General features: G+C 50.0%; 1 protein-coding gene across 1 annotated transcript; it reads right to left on the bottom strand.

The window, feature by feature from the left end:
- Window positions 1-13,826: 13,826 nt before the first annotated feature.
- On the bottom strand, window positions 13,827-15,305 carry FOXD2 (forkhead box D2; the record flags this gene model as incomplete). Its single annotated transcript, XM_080922029.1, has 1 exon — window positions 13,827-15,305. The coding sequence occupies one exon, from the start codon at window positions 15,303-15,305 to the stop codon at window positions 13,827-13,829; it is 1,479 nt and encodes a 492-aa protein (XP_080778155.1).
- Window positions 15,306-15,577: the final 272 nt, after the last annotated feature.

A 15,577-nucleotide genomic window follows, 5' to 3' on the forward strand; every position in this document is an offset into this window, starting at 1 on the left:
TCTCCCCCTGGACTCACCATACACAGCATACAGACATGTCTATTTCCCTCTGTACACTCTCCATGGTATGGCACAATTACCCACAAGCCAGACACAGCCTCTTAAAGGGATGTTAAAACATTGAATGGAACAAAAGACTCAAGGAGACTTTTTGGTAGTCAAGGTTATGAAATCACCAAGTCCCATTCCCAACCTCACCTGTACACACAATCAGACTCCATACAGGCAGGTGGAGCATAGAACTGGGTTTTGGCTGAAAAAATTATGGTCACAGGTGATATTTGCCACCTCTAGACTACACAGATGACCCTGTGACAAGTATGACTTTCAGTGTCCTCTGTTCCCTCTGTCACTCTCCTCCCTGAGTTTAGAAGAAGCAATGGACAAAGACAAAAACCTGGAGTTGAAGTCCACCGTCCCTAAAAAGCCCATGGATAAAATCTGATAGGTCACATCTCTGTAAATCTGCCTGGAAAAACAAATTTATCTTTGTTTTGAAACTTCTAAACTGAAGTACAGCATTTAATTCATTAATGGGTGTAACAAATTCTGTCAGTATTTTCTGTACCTACAACTGTGCTACCCATAGAAAATTTAAACAAATTTCTACACAAATGTCAAAATTCTCCTGCTAACCACTTTAAAATTGTACTATAATATCACCACTATGTTATAATTAATGTGCTACACTTGTTTCCTGTTTTTCTTTTAAGACAGTCTTGTTGTGTTGTACAAGCTGGCCTAAAGATAGGGAGTGTAAACCTCAGTCTTCGAAGTACAACTTTAGGCATGTAGCATTATCCCCGGCTTTGTTATTTTAACATCACAAACTATCTTACCATATGTCTTATTATAAAACAATTTTTTAATATTTGGATATTTGAATCCCAGTAGGATTCTTTATTTTGTAGGCCGGTATATTTGGTTACTTGCATTTAAAAACCTTTGTTGTTAGGAGTCTGTGGACTTCACTAGTCTGCCCAAGGAGACTCCATGATATTTTAAAAATAACCCTCTAGGGAAGGATATAGAACTTGATAGAGAAGCCATGGATGCGTGGGTGGTTTTGTGCCCATTACCACCATCATCAATAATTCAGTATTGGACTATGGACAGATGAGAGAATAGTAACTTTTATTTGTTCAAAGACAGAGAACTTGAGGACCTCTTACAATACAAAGTGAACCCAAGAGACCACAGAGAACAAGTGGGTGGGCCTTGGGCTCAGGCTCTTTCCTGAATGTCATCAGTACAGGACATCTTGTGTGCTGCTTTCCCAAACCCAGCCTTCTGCCGTCCAGGCCTAATTCAAATGCTACGTCCTCTGGGAAGTCTCCTGGACCTCCTCCCCTCTCATAGAAATTATTGTCCCAGATCTGGACCACAAAACTATCAACATCAGACTAAGAGCTTATTGAGGAAAGTCAGATAAATTTGTTTCCTCTGACCCAGCCCATACCTCTACTGCAAGCCTGTCTCTGGGATGTCTAGTCATGGCAAAGTCAATAACCCTTTGCTGTATTGCAGGTAGGGAGTAGTCAAGGAGCTGTATGACTAAGCTCTGTTTCATTGAGTCTATTCCAAGACCATGGAACAAATGTATGGTCCAGGGGAGGGACTTGATTTCCCTTCTCTGAAGTTATTCCTGTCTAGGATGAATTTCCAACCAACGCTTACTAGCCTTTAGGTCTTTGAATGGGAATCTCAACTTATCTTTAGTTTCCTTTCCATAAATTCAATTACCCATGCTCAACCACAGTCCAAAAGAACATTAGATGAAAATTTCCAGAAATAAACAACACATACATTATACATCACTCTTTTATAATATATTTATAAGTATTTTTATTGTCAACTGTTGTTAGAGACTCCTATTTTTCTTGATATATGTTAAACTACATCACAGGTGTGTGTATATATAGGTTAAAAACCACATAGACCTTGTACTAAGGTTCAGGCATCCACATTTCTGGACAACACAAACTCTCAAGACTTTGGGCAATACAACTGGTTTGTGGAACAGAGGAATGCAACAGATCTTGGAAAGTAACCTCTTCATGAGTAAGGGGAAACTACTGTTGCTTTGGGAGCCACACTAGGAGTCAGGTAGGGAGTAAAAACACAATAGGTCCTCTCCAACCCCTGTGAGTGACCCTTCATCCTACAGAATTGGAATCTGAGGCGCCTCTTTCTCCCCAACCCCACCCTTGAAAGTCACACTCTTAGCCCATTGCTTCCTTCTCCTCCCACCTTACCCTACCTCACCCACAGGCCGCCCTTGAACTTGAATACTCATTGTCTATGTACACACAAAACTGGAGAGCAGAGCATCACAGTGTTGCTCCAGGTGGTATGGAAGGTGTCAGGGACACAGCTCCCTGGCCTCCTTTAGAATGTCATGTGCCAGCCCGACCTGGTTTTGTCTAGAGGATGGAGAAGCGCTAAGATTGAACAAAGGTTGTCTGGTAACTCTGGCTGCATAGTGCTGTTCCTCTCCCCACCATGCCAAGGACCAAAGGTTCTTATTCCTCAGTGAATGGTCATATTTCTAGACAATAAATAAATGAATAAATAAATACTCACAATGCAGCACATTTTTGGAAGCTTTGCACCATGTACTAGGAGCAGAGAGATGCAACCGATTTGGCTACTGCTCTTGGGTGCTCCCAACATGGTAAGAATAGTGAACAGAAAGTAATACGTCAAAGTTGATTCATTAAAGTACTAAAAGGAGGGGGTGGAAAGAAGGCTATGAGGATAAGAGCACGGGTCTTGAGTTCAATTCTCAGCAACCACATGGTAGCTCACAACCATCTACAATGAGGTCTGATGCCCTCTTTTGGCATGCAGGTATACATGCAGATGGAGCACTCATATACATAAAATAAATATTTGTTTAAGCACTAAAAGGGCTGAGGTTGTAGCTCAATGGTAAAGCACTGCCTGGTATTTGCAAAGCCCCGGGTACTATCACCGTTCAAAAATAAAGCACTAGAAATCACAGCAGCATTGGGGATAGGATCTGATCATAGAGAATGTGGAGGAAGGGGGGAGCTGGGGGAGATGGACGCATCTAATCAGAGGTGAGCCAGGAAGAAAAGAAAAAAACAATTAGATCCATAAACTATAGAGTCATTGGCTGATGAACTCATTGAAAGGTATGCCTCTGGACTTCTCGAATCGTTCTTTTAATCAATGGTTATTGATTTTTTACAAATACTATGGGGGAGAAAAGGTTTCACCATTGAAGGGCTCTCCTAGCCCAAGACTACCCATGAAGACCAGGCTGCCCCTTTCAACTTTGAGGTACTAGGGAAAGAAGTGTGTCTGGAGAGTCTGTGTGTCAGGATGAAGGCTGGGCTCCTCCTTGCTGTGTTTCGGGAAGGCTGTGCAGTTGGGAGCTGTGAGGGACAGAAGAACTGAGAAGGATCCTCATTCCCTGGGGCTGTAGTGGCTGAGCAGCCCAGAAACCAGAACTGCTGAGGAAGTTAGAGTCAAACAGGACACAGTTGTGTGCTGTCCTTCCTCCAGCATCCCAGCCTTCCAGTGTTAGACGTGAACCCCACCCTGAATGGTGCCCTTCAACTCTTCTCCCTAAAGGTCCAATGTCCTCAGAGCACACATCTCAGCTTTAATTAGATCTGCATCTGTGTGGGTCTCTGTGGCATTCGACTGTCATCATCCTGAGGACAGCAACCACATGCAGTTTGTTTACCATCATATCTTTCATGTAAGACAGAAGACCAGGCACAAAGTGGGTCCTGAAAACTATCAAGATTGAAGTCTTAGGTCCAAGGTGTGGGCATGGGAGCAAAACTCCACAGATGAACGCAGCTTCTACATGAGTATCTTTTGTCTTACAAAGAGAGGGCCCGAGAAATAACAAAACATGAACTACTGTTCTACTTTGTTTTCGGGGCACCTGCTTATGCATGAGGTCCCCGAGTGTGACAGAGAAGGGAAGAAGGAAGGAAGGATAAAGAAAATAAATAAAACTCAAGATGTTGTGTCTATAGAGTTGAGAGTATGGTAAGACAAGCAAGGACCAGCACCAGAGAGAAAGGCAGACATAGTCCTGGTCCCTGAGCCTCTTCTTTCTAAAAATATTAATCTCCTTGAGGACTCTCTTCTCCCCAAACCCCATCCCCAGCCACCTTCTTGAGGGTATAAACTACCTGAGAACTGTAGGGAGCACCTAGCCATGCCACCTTCTCTCAACCAGATGTCCCAAAAATGCTAAAAGGACAGAAGAAGAGGAGTGAAGCAGCTAACAGTTTAGGGGATGCCCTGCTAGAGTATAGAAGCCCCAAGACAGCCTAAGCCTCTAATATGAACAGGACACTTTGAGAAGGAGGGTACAGAGACAGCCCAAGCACATTCCCGTTAGCATGAATTTGCTCGGGGTCACTTTAGGGTCATCTCTGTAAGCAGAAGGTCAGACCCATTTGTGGCAGGGTCACCTTTGTTGGCTTAGGGTCATCCCTTTTTAGCACTAGGTCATTGACTTTGGGGCAAGGTCCTCCTGGCTTACAGTATCAGCCTCCAAGGAAGGTCATTCTGAGGTGAAGCAGGGTCACCACCATTAGGAGGCTCATCTATGTTAGCTCAGGAAATCCTGGGTTGGACAGGGTATACTCCTGGACTTTGGGGCCAGCGGCGCCCTCAGGTGGCTGGGCTTGGCCAGTCAGCACTTGGATCCCTGCCAGGGAGAGTTTCAGGAGCCTTAGCCATTCTCCTCTGTGTCTCTCACAGTTGGAGGAAGGACAAAACTCACTCAGAACCTGGACGCTTCAGGAACTGCACTGCTACCAAAGATTTTTGCACACATCTTTGGGACCCCTGCTCACAGAACAGTTTAGATCCTAGAGTACATCTGAGACTCAGAATCTGCCACAGTCAATCTATGACATAGGCAAAGAAGAGACAAGCCACAAGTAGAGTACTATCATATGGCCAGACCACACCCACCTGGGCACAGATACCCACTCTGCCAGCTCACCTCTGAAAGTCTCACCCCGCCTCTTAAAGGGGACAGGGCACTTAAGTTCTCAAGTTTAGCTTCAGTGAAGACTCTGTGGAAGAAGCGAGTCATACCCACTTCTCTTTCCAGGCTTTGGAATGGCTCTTCTCTGATGTTCATCTTAACCCATGTGTTTCTGGGAGGAACTCTGCCTCTTGGCACCCCTTCTCATTCCCATCCTAGCTGGGCTTTGGGAAAGAAGATGCTCGAGAAGTGTATAGAAAACCCAGTGTGGGCAGAGACTCCCATTCACGCTTGGCACTGCTGTAGAGTTCATGGTTGGTGTAGAGTTCAAGGTCTGGCAGGTGGCCACTCCTCCACAATGGAGACAGGCTCCCTAGGGACCACAGCTTCCACTCAGTCCTGATCAATTCTTAAGAGATCTGCCAAGGGAGAAGAAAACCCAGGGTCCCACAGAAAAGTACCACACCACCAAGCAAGGAAGTGAATCACTCGCTCCTGGACTGCTGTACCTCCAGGCACAGATGCTACCAAGGTTTTCTGCAGATATCGGCACTGTCAGACCCAACACCCTCACTGCATTAAGAAAAATGGGTTTGGGGAAAACCTACCAGGAGATAAGAGCTAAGCCGCTGATCCCAGAGCAGGAAGCAGATCTGACTTACTCCAACTCTGTTCAAACAAGTAAACTGAGGCCCTGTAAAAAGTCTTGGTCTAAGGTCAAAGAGAGTCAGCACCATAACTAGAATTGTGAATCTTTTTTTTCTCCCTCTCCACCCCTAGTATAGATAATCACCATCACAGTAGATGTTAGGATAAAGCCCCCGGAAGAGAGAGAAGGAAAACTAAAGCCTACCAGACACTCATAGGCTGAGCATAAGTTAGAATTCCTAGTACCAGTCAGAGCCATCTTTAATTCCACCTTTTGAAAAGTTGGACATGGTGTAAGGCAAAACTTGGAGCATCTAGGTGGTCCAACAGACAGTTAGAGTCAGTAAGATTCATCTAACTAGAAGAAATAGAGGGGGCTTCTCCTTCAAGCCAGTGCCTCCAACAGCCAGCAGGAAAGAGAGAGACTGGCTAGCAAATTGTGATCCCATCTTCTCCCCTCTAAGAAAGTAGAGGATTTGGTTCCTCCCCAACTCTAAGGTGAGGCAGCATTTTGCTCACCCGCACTCCTCTCTCCTGCCATCAGCACCTGGCTCACCCACTTCATCTTGGTCTAAGGAGAGTCACTGACTGTTCTGCTGTTCCTTGTGTTCCTGGCTGTGCGAAGAAAGAATTTAAAGGCAACAACAACCCAGTGTCTTGGGATTTCCCAGGAACTTAAGGGCAGTTGAAGAGGCTTGAATTTATTATATCCAGATGAGTACTTTGTCTAAGATGGTTTACAGAGTGCAGGGCTCACCTGTAGAGCCAGGATGTTGCCAGGTACCTGTAGACAAACTCTGGTCCCCGTCCTCCCTTTACTGTCTAGACCTGTTTCCACAGCCAAGAGTCAGCCTTGGCTACTTTGTAAGCTCTCTGCTGTCCCCACTTGCACCTCTGACACAGAAAGACAGTTTCCTAAGAATGAAAGCAGAGGCTCCCAAGACAACTCAGACGGCTAGCCACGTTCTTCTATACAGGCTGGAATAGAGAAGGCTCTCTGGCAGCCCTGCATGGGAGACAGGCAGAGGCTGGACAATGGTACCTGTTAGCTAATCTGGAACAGCTGGAACTTAGAGCCCAGGAAAGATACAGTAACTTCCCATAATGGTCAAACCTAAAGAGGAAGTCAGCCTGCTCCTAGGCTGGCCAAATCGAAGTGCCTTCAGAGGTTTTGCTCCATGCTCCAGATCCCTAGCTTTGTCTGCCTGTGAGGAGAAAAGTGAGAGAAGATAGACAGGTCTAGGGGGAAAAGAGGGGCCAAACCACCATTCCACCCCAACCCTCTCCACCCACATACTTCCAGTCTCTGCCAAGTCCTCCAAGGACTTTCTCTACACTCACATACTCACACTGAAAAGGGTCACAAATATCTTCATTAACACATGCAAATTAGCAAATACTTCTAAGCACAGAAGCAGGAGCAGAATGCATATCTAACCCCTTCAACAGAAATGATCACATACCCCCCCAAACAAATGCTACATACACATCTGTTACATCTTTAATCCGACTCAAGTGTGTGTGTGTGTGTGTGTGTGTGTGTGTGTGTGTGTGTGTGTGTAGACAAGAGAGATCACTTGGCACATCAGAGCTCAACTAGAACTTGCTTCGAATCTATATGCTTGTTGATTGGAATTGGTTTGGCTTGGTTTGGTTTTTGGTTTGGTTTATTTTGCTTTAAGATAGAGTCTCCCTGTGGAACCCTAGCTGGCCTGGAAATCACGGTTTACCAGACTCGCCTCTGACTCGGAATCCGTCGGAGCACTGCAAATGAGGGCGTGCACACCACTCCAGGCAGCCTAATTTGTTTGTTTTTCTTTTCTTTGTTTGTTTGTTTGTTTGTTTTTGTTTTTCATTACCACGTTGAGGAGTGGCAGGTTTGCAAACGCACCCTATCAATGATCCTAGACCCGGTGCAAAGCAGGACTGGTTGAGGAGGCCAGGAGGGCGATGAATCGACAAAAACCCGGCCCACTAGAGTCGGACACCGGTATCCATTCCAGTTTCTCTTCCAGGTCCACAGTTACCTCTACTTGGCTGGTTCTTTCAGCTCCGAGATCTCGGAACCCTCTAGTTCTGGCAGTTTGGGTAAGAGACTAATTTAAGCTATCGCCCCTCCAGCGGCTTTACTTAACATAAAGAAGCAGGATTAATTCCCAAAAGACTGAAGAATGAGAGCTAACCGGCAGGTGCGACACAAACCCAAAGGGCACAGAAGAGGCTGACAGGCGGGAAACCAGACTAGAATGAGGGCATAGAGGTGGGATCCCCACTCCCAGAGGAGCCCAGCACATCTACATCTGAATGGGAAGCCCTGGAGCTCGCTCTGCACCGACACCTGCTGGAGGAGGGGGCCTCAAAGTAAGGGTCTTCGGTTACGGTAGGCTAATTAATTTGAACAATGAAGTCCACTCCAGTGTCCTGAGGGCTCCGAACACACCGTACCCATTCCACTCCCAAACACACACTGGCAGTTTCTACACCGGTAAGCGGAAGGAAATACACTTCTCAGGTCCGCACTTAGTTTTAGAAATGGGTTTAAATATTTTGTTGCCCCACTGAAGAATTCGCTCTCTCCAGTCCCAAGCAAGATTTATGAAACCCCAATCCCAAAGACTTTTCTGCCTCAATAGACAAGTGTAATCCAGGGTAAACCAACCCTGAGACAATTTCCAGCTTCCGAGAAAACTGAGGAGAGACCCTCAAAGACCCGCAAAACTCTAACATCCGAGACTGAGTAAACCCTTCCCAGTGACACACACGCCAAGTCTGATGCAGGTTTACTGAGATTCTAGGGTCTACGAAAGACTGGGCGGAGGAGATAGGAGGTGGTGAAGATTCCCACCTATGGTGTTTCCCTTGGACCACGAAATTTAGACCAACAATGAGAAGGGAAAGCGAACATTGAGAAAGGTTCACCGGAGGAAAACCCAGCCGACGGAGAAACGCTGAGCAGCGACTGCGCGCCATTTCTACTCGAGTCCGCGTGGAGCGAAAAGACCACGTTGGGCAGGGACCGCCCCCCCCCAACCCCTGCACAGAGCGCTGAGCCCAACGACGGTTGGAAACAACCCGGAGGGTGTTGCCAGCAGCCTAACTCCCAGCAGAAGCCTTCCTCCTCGGGCTGACCCAAGCCTCCCAGGTCTAGCGAGGCTGTGGCCGTGCAGCAGCGCAGCGCCGGGCGGGCGAGAAGGAGGCGGTGCCCGCTCCGCCCCGCGGCGCGCCCTCCAGCCCGCGGAAAAATTCGTTCTCAAAACCAGAGCCCCGGAACCTCTGTCTTTCCTATAGAGCTCTCTATTGGTGCGCGTCTATACCAGCCTTTAAAAAGCCAGAAGCGCAAGCTCCCAAATCCAATCATTTGTTTGTTCTCAAACACTGATATTTGAACGCTTAAGGGACCTCATTTTCCCACCCACCCGTGCCCACCTTTAAGTCTCTCCAGAAACCTCACAGTGCCAGCCCTAGGGACAAATGTGGGCTGGGTCTCACCGTCCTGATTAGCCCTCCCGGACGCTTCCCAGGCCCCAGCCTAAACAGCCTTTTGAACTATGCATGGAAATAATTTAGACACAAACCCAAACTCTCCTCGCCTCTCTTCCGTGGAAAGCGCAGGGTTGGGAGGAAACTCCGAATCCTGTCCGTGAAGACCTGGGCACACTGCCTCCTCCCACCGTTTCCTAAGCCGCAAGCTTAGAAGGCACGCTCCGCACTCAAAATCTTTTCTCTCTTTCCCTTGCAAGGATCTTCGTTTAAACTGCGTCGGCGCCTTTATTCGCCTGACCCTGGGCGCAGGGAAACCAGCCCGGTCGGTCATTGTCCTTTCTGGACTGCCCCCGCCCCCGCCCCAATCAGTATCACAAAACGCCCCTTTCAACAGATTCCAAAACCTCTTCACCTCGGCTCGGCTCTCGGAGCCTTCAACTTCATTGAGTGAGCACCGTAGCAGCGACACTGGATGAGGCGAAGTTTAAATAAACCCGAGCGCAGAGCGCAGAGGGAGGAGGCGGGCGGGGGGGGGGGGTGCGTCTCGGAGGGTTGGTAGTTAAAGGGGAGGGTAGAGGTAGAAGTGTTTTTGAAAAGGGGAAAAAAGTCATCAGGGAGGGAAAAGTGCTTTGTAACCACGAAGACGCGCCTGCTGTGGCGAGAACAAATTGGATAGGGAGGGGAAGTGTCCCCCTCCAACTCTGGCTCCTGGGTGGTCTGGTGGGGGAGCCCCTAGAGAAAGAAAGAAAGGTGGGGAGGAATACGCGGTGAAAAGAATTAACCACGTTAATTGGGTCGCAACAGAGACTGGGCAACAGGCTCACGGATGGGCCTCGATCATTCAGACCAAATACTGGTCGATAAAATAAAATGTCTGCCCTTAGCTATGCTGGGGGGGGGGGGGGGGGGGAACCACGCATGTCAAAGTTGGAGAATCAAGAGTGTTCTTCACAGCTGTAGAAAGTAAATCTGCAAGAGGGAGAAATTCTGCCTGGAAAGAACCCCCTCCCCCTCCTTATGGCCTCGGGCCTCCCGGCGCCGGATGAAAAGGAATGAAATTGAACGAAATTGAACGAAATGAAGTGAAATTGACCAGTGAAATTCGCCAATTTTCTTCTCCTTTAAACCGCCCGCTCTCGACAGCACTCTCAGAACCTCAGGCTGATTTCTTACCAATTTTTTTTCTCACCTTGGAGAGATCAAGGTGTGCCCTGGATATTTTCTTATTGTCACCGATTGTTTGTACCTATGAGACGACAGACCTCAGCTGCCTCTATCAAAGTAGGGAGGGGAGCTTGGGAAGCTGTTCAGATGACCTGTTTCATCACCCAGGAAGTTGGGCCCCTAACTGAACCCACACCAGTCCTAGGCATCCACAGATCTATCGGGAAAGAGTCACGGGAGTACCTCCAGACTGCCAGGAGGAGTTTATCAGACAAACCCTGAAACCACTCCCTTCTTGAATTCTAGTTCCCAGCTCCTAACATCTTAGCTCTGAACACAACCTAAAGGAGTCCAAAATTTCCTTTTACCTCCCCCTTTTTCCTTGCTTTTAGCATCTGGAACCTTCCAGCTGAGTGGGGGTGGTTTCTCTGGACCAGGCTTGACCTGTTGACTCACTGGGAAGCTAGAGTCTAAGTGGGGGCCCTAAGAGCTCTAGAAAATTCTCACACATTTCGTCCTTTTCTGTCAACCTGTATTTCTACCATTGATACACACAAACAAACACTAAGCAACACACACACACCCATCACGACAAATAGCAATTCATCCAGAAGAATCTTCTGATTTCCTTGTAATAGCAGTCCGTTACAGCCAGCTCACCTACCTATCTACCATCCAATATGAATTCTGTCTGACTGTATTTCTTAGAGACAGGGAGAAATTCGACTTTTATTCAAAACTCCAAGCTAATATGTAGAATCTAATATTCCAAACTAAAACCCATATTTAATGTTCATGGCAGAGGTTTATGGGGTTGAACAGTCTTTTTTTTTCCAGAGTAAACAGATTCCCTCCCCAGCATGCGCGCACACACACAAACACGTCCGCTGATTTGTGCCAGTCACATACACCCTTCCTCAAGTAAAAAAACAAAACAAAACCATACTCATCGAATTTGAAGCCTTGCAAGTCAGTGAGGCGGCAGGTCAGAGAGCATTAGCCCAGTACTGGCAAATATTCCTCACTGCAGACCTCTAAATCTAATCTAACTTCTGGTCTATTTGATAAGCCGGAGTGGGGAGGTAGCCCACTGCATTCTATCTCTCTGACCTCTTAGCCTTTCAGAGATGAGGGAGGGTGACTTTTGGCATCTTGACAGAAGAACTATATTCACCATGCACACCTGAGCTTGTCTCTCTGGAGTCCTTTAGTGTGGAGGAACTCTGACACCTCCGCCATCCTCCCCCAACACCAGTATTTTCCCTCTGGATCCTGATGCGCAGCCTCTTCTTACCCTGTCTTTCTCTGCCAGCTAAGGAACACTAACGAGTTCTGGGTAATTCTTTTGTCCACACCCCCAAGTTCTTTGCATCTGTGTGTCTCTGACTGTCTTCTACTTTCTCTGTCATTTATCATTTATCAGCCTTTGCCCTGGCTGACAGTTTTCTGTAAAGGCTGAAGGAATTGTTGCTTCTCCCTCCACTGCTGCTCCTACAATCTCGGTGGAATATGCAGAAAAAGGAATAGCCATCTTGGCTTCACCCAAAGTATTACCCTCACCCCCTGATGTTTGCAGACCTGGCTATTGGGAATCTCAAAAACAAAGCAGAGAGCACAAGGGTCCAGGGCACTGTGGATAGTCTGATTCCGACCAGAAGATTAGTTCTTAGGCAGAAGTTTCTGGCTGTGAACATGGCTCCAGGAACCAAGACCTTTGCCCTAGCAGAGTGAACCCCCACTCACTGTTTAGTTGATCATACCCTCTAGCCCACTCAAACTGGGTAAGGGTGTGGTTTGTAATTCAGTTTGGAGAGTCCCTAAATCAAGCCTTTCCACTGTCAGAAGTATGTGGGAGTGGGGATTCTAAAGGTCCTCTAGGGGCAAAAAGAAATGCCCTCCTATTAAAGATAGACAGTGACTGATAGTCATAGCACATATTCATGGACACACACAGAAACAAAAGCTCAAACATGCCTGAAATACACTTCTTATACACACAAAACAAACAGATGAACAAACAAAAAACCCAGGGTGACCAAGACACCACAAAAACAAACCACCAAAATCTCCATTGACAGGTCCCTGCACACACAGAAACAGAGGGACATACAAAATATGATTCAGGAGACATAGACTTATATAATCCTTCATAGGCAGAATGTTCCAATACTTAGCACTAAAATCTGCCCAGGCCACACTAAAATCTATGCTAGATAATGGTGAAACTTCTGAGGTGCAGTTGAAACAGAATCCCTCTGCCCAGCCCCAGGCTTTACCCTTCCTTGTACCAGAAAGTGGTCACAGGCTTCCAGAGACCTGGCCCAGTTCGAAGCAAAAGGCCACAGCAGTGTACAGAACCTCCCTCCACCATCTGATTAGCTCAAAGCCTCCTTCGATAGTCTAGCTCTTTCTCCCTCTCCCTCTGCTGGGAGCTTGAGGTCTTCTGGGAGAGCCCGACAAGGACAAGGGAGTTCAGGCAAGCAGATTGAGCTGGTGACTGCTGCTAAGTTCACATACATTTATTTAATAGACACCAATGAAGAGGAAGAGGGAGACAGTTTTTTTTTTTTCTTCCACACAGACCATCAGACAATTTCACAGAGTCTCCGCTAAGTGGAGAAGACTAAATTAATGCACACCAGTGGACAGAGAATTCGGGGGAGGGGGCAGCCCTCTGTACAGATATTTACACGTAACTATAGGACCCCCCTGCCACTGCTCTGTGCCCTTGCCCACCCAATTCCCACTTCTCCAGACCCTCTTCTCCCACCCAATCTCATTGGTTTTTAACTACAATAAATATCACAGGGCCTGGGGCAGAGGAGAAGGCCAAGAGGACCGCTGGCTCTGGATGGCTGGGCCTGTGCACCACGGGAATAGCCAAAGAGGGCTCCTTAAAAAACAGCCAAACACCAGAAAGAAAACATTTTCCTGTGGGGGGGGGCTCTGCGATTTCTTCAAGGATTGTGAAGACCCCCGTTTCACTTCTCTTAGCTTCCTGACTGTGTGGACCCTGCCTTGCTTAGGCTTGGAGGAAACCAGCTTCCTTTTAAGAAGAGCAAAAAGAACCAAAAACAATTTGAAATTTTCTCTTAAGCACAAAGCAGATAACAGATGTCTTTAAATTATACTATGGGATAAGCGGGTCTCAAAGTTGAGGAAGGAATGGGGTGGTGGATTTTTCAAGCCATAGGTGATTCTGGCGAGATCCAACAACCTACAGGCGTATCTCTGCCAAAGCATTCTTCTCCGACTGTGAGAGGCGCAGAGGCAAGAAACAGAGAAGGTTCCTACTCTCCTTTTTGTTGCTCAAACAGAAAAGGGATCTCCGTTTTAAACCTATTGTGTAGGCCAGGAGAGCCAGGGAGCCCGCTTCGTCCCAACTGCCAGTGACATTCTGAGCTTGCAGCTTGAAGTGCCTGATCACGCGCGACGGCCTAGGTCTGGAGACTCTTCATAAATAGACTCCCTGAATTCCGCTGGGACCGGCCGAGCTCCCCAGAGAGGTTAAGGAGTGAGGGCCTAACTGGCCCGGAGCCCGGTACGGTCAAAAGTGGCAGCCACTGAGGCTGGCGACTTTGCTGGCAAACGAGGGCCCTGAAGACAGGAGTGAGTCCCCCGGGTGCGAGAGGCGGATATGGCCAGCCACCGGAGTCAGCGCCGGGGCAGTCAGCATGGCCAAGACTTGGGCTTGACCCCCAGGACCTGCGGCTGCCGCGAATGGCGATCCCGGAGAACCGTCGCCGCTGCCCGGGGGTGCGGCCCCGCCACCACCGTGGCCCATGATGTGGTCTATAGAGAAGGAAGGCCTCTGGCCTGCCCCTGCGCCCCCGCCACCCGCACCACCGCCGGCGTCCGTCTTGAGGCCCTGGCGCAGGAGTGCAGTGGACAGGCTGGCCGCTGTGCCAGCTGCGGGGGGACTCAGGGACGCGGGGTAGAAAGCCTTGGCGCAACCCAGCTCTGCGCCTAGGAAAGCAGGCAGCCCTGCGGGGCTTGGGCCAGATCCCGGGGCTGGCGCAGGGGCCGGCGCCGAGGTCGCGCCGGCGAATACCGAGGCCGTCGGAGGTCCGGGTGGAGGCGCAGCGGCGCGGCCCGGGGGAACTGACAGCTGGCAAGGCGCGGTGGCAGCAAAGGCGAAGGCATGAGGGTGTGGATGCGGGTGAGGGGCCGGGCCCGGTGGAGGTGCGCCGTAGGCCGGGAGCGCCAGCCCGTAGCCGTAGCCGTAGGCGCCGTAAGCGGCGAAGCCCGAGAGGAAGGCGCCAGGGTCCCCGGCCGCCGCGGCCCCGCCACGCAGTAGCAGCTCCGGGTGAGGATGCGGGTGTGGATGCGGCGGCGGCAGCGGCTGCCGCTTGAAGCGCTTGCGGCGCCGCAGGAAGCTGCCGTTGTCGAACATGTCGGCCGACTCCGGGTCGAGCGTCCAGTAGTTGCCCTTGCCCGGGTTGCCCGGCTCGCGGGGGATCTTAACGAAGCAGTCGTTGAGGGAGAGGTTGTGGCGGATGCTGTTCTGCCAGGCGGGGAACTTCTCCCGGTAGTAGGGGAAGCGGCCGCTGATGAACTCGCAGATCTCACTCAGCGTCAGGCGCTTCTTGGGGCTCTGCAGGATGGCCATGGTGATGAGCGCGATGTACGAATAAGGTGGTTTTACCAGAGGGCTCCGTGTCGCCGCGCCCCCCGACGGCGGCCCGGGTCCCGGTCCCGGCCCCGTTGCGCCTCGGGCAGCCTGCACGCCGGGCCCCGGGCTTCCCGCTGCGGCCGCCGCCCCCCGGGGCGCTAGAGCGCGGGGCTCGCAGTCCGAGCAACCTCCCGACTCTTCCTCGTCCTCGGCCACGTCCGCCTCGGCTTCCTCCGGGGGAGGCTCGTGGCCGTGCGGGAGCACGTCCCGAGGGGCGCGGGGCCCGGAGCGGGCTGTGAGCTCCCCCCCACCGCTGCCGCCGCCCACCACGTCTATGTCTGCGTCGGGCTCGGACAACGCGGCCGGGGAGCTCTCGGAGGACATGATCTCGCAACAGCAGCTGCCCAGGGTCATGGTGCCGCCGCCGCCGCCGCTCTCCGGCTCCGCTCGGCCCGCGGCTCCGGCTCCGCCGTGCTGCCTCTCGGACCAGTGTTTTGCGCGCGGGCGGGGAGGGGGCGGAGGACAGGGAGGGGATGTCCCCTAGCTCCTCAGCGCCCCCTGGTGTTGAGACTCCTGGACTTTCACCCTGCAGGGCGCACCCAACCGGTGCTGCCCCGGGACTAGAAAACCGGGCACCGGAGGAGAGCAGTGAAAGTCGCCCGTTACTCGGCCGAATCTGGTGCTTC

Source organism: Micromys minutus (assembly GCF_963924665.1).
Source record: "Micromys minutus genome assembly, chromosome: 9".
NCBI classification, from domain to species: domain Eukaryota; kingdom Metazoa; phylum Chordata; class Mammalia; order Rodentia; family Muridae; genus Micromys; species Micromys minutus.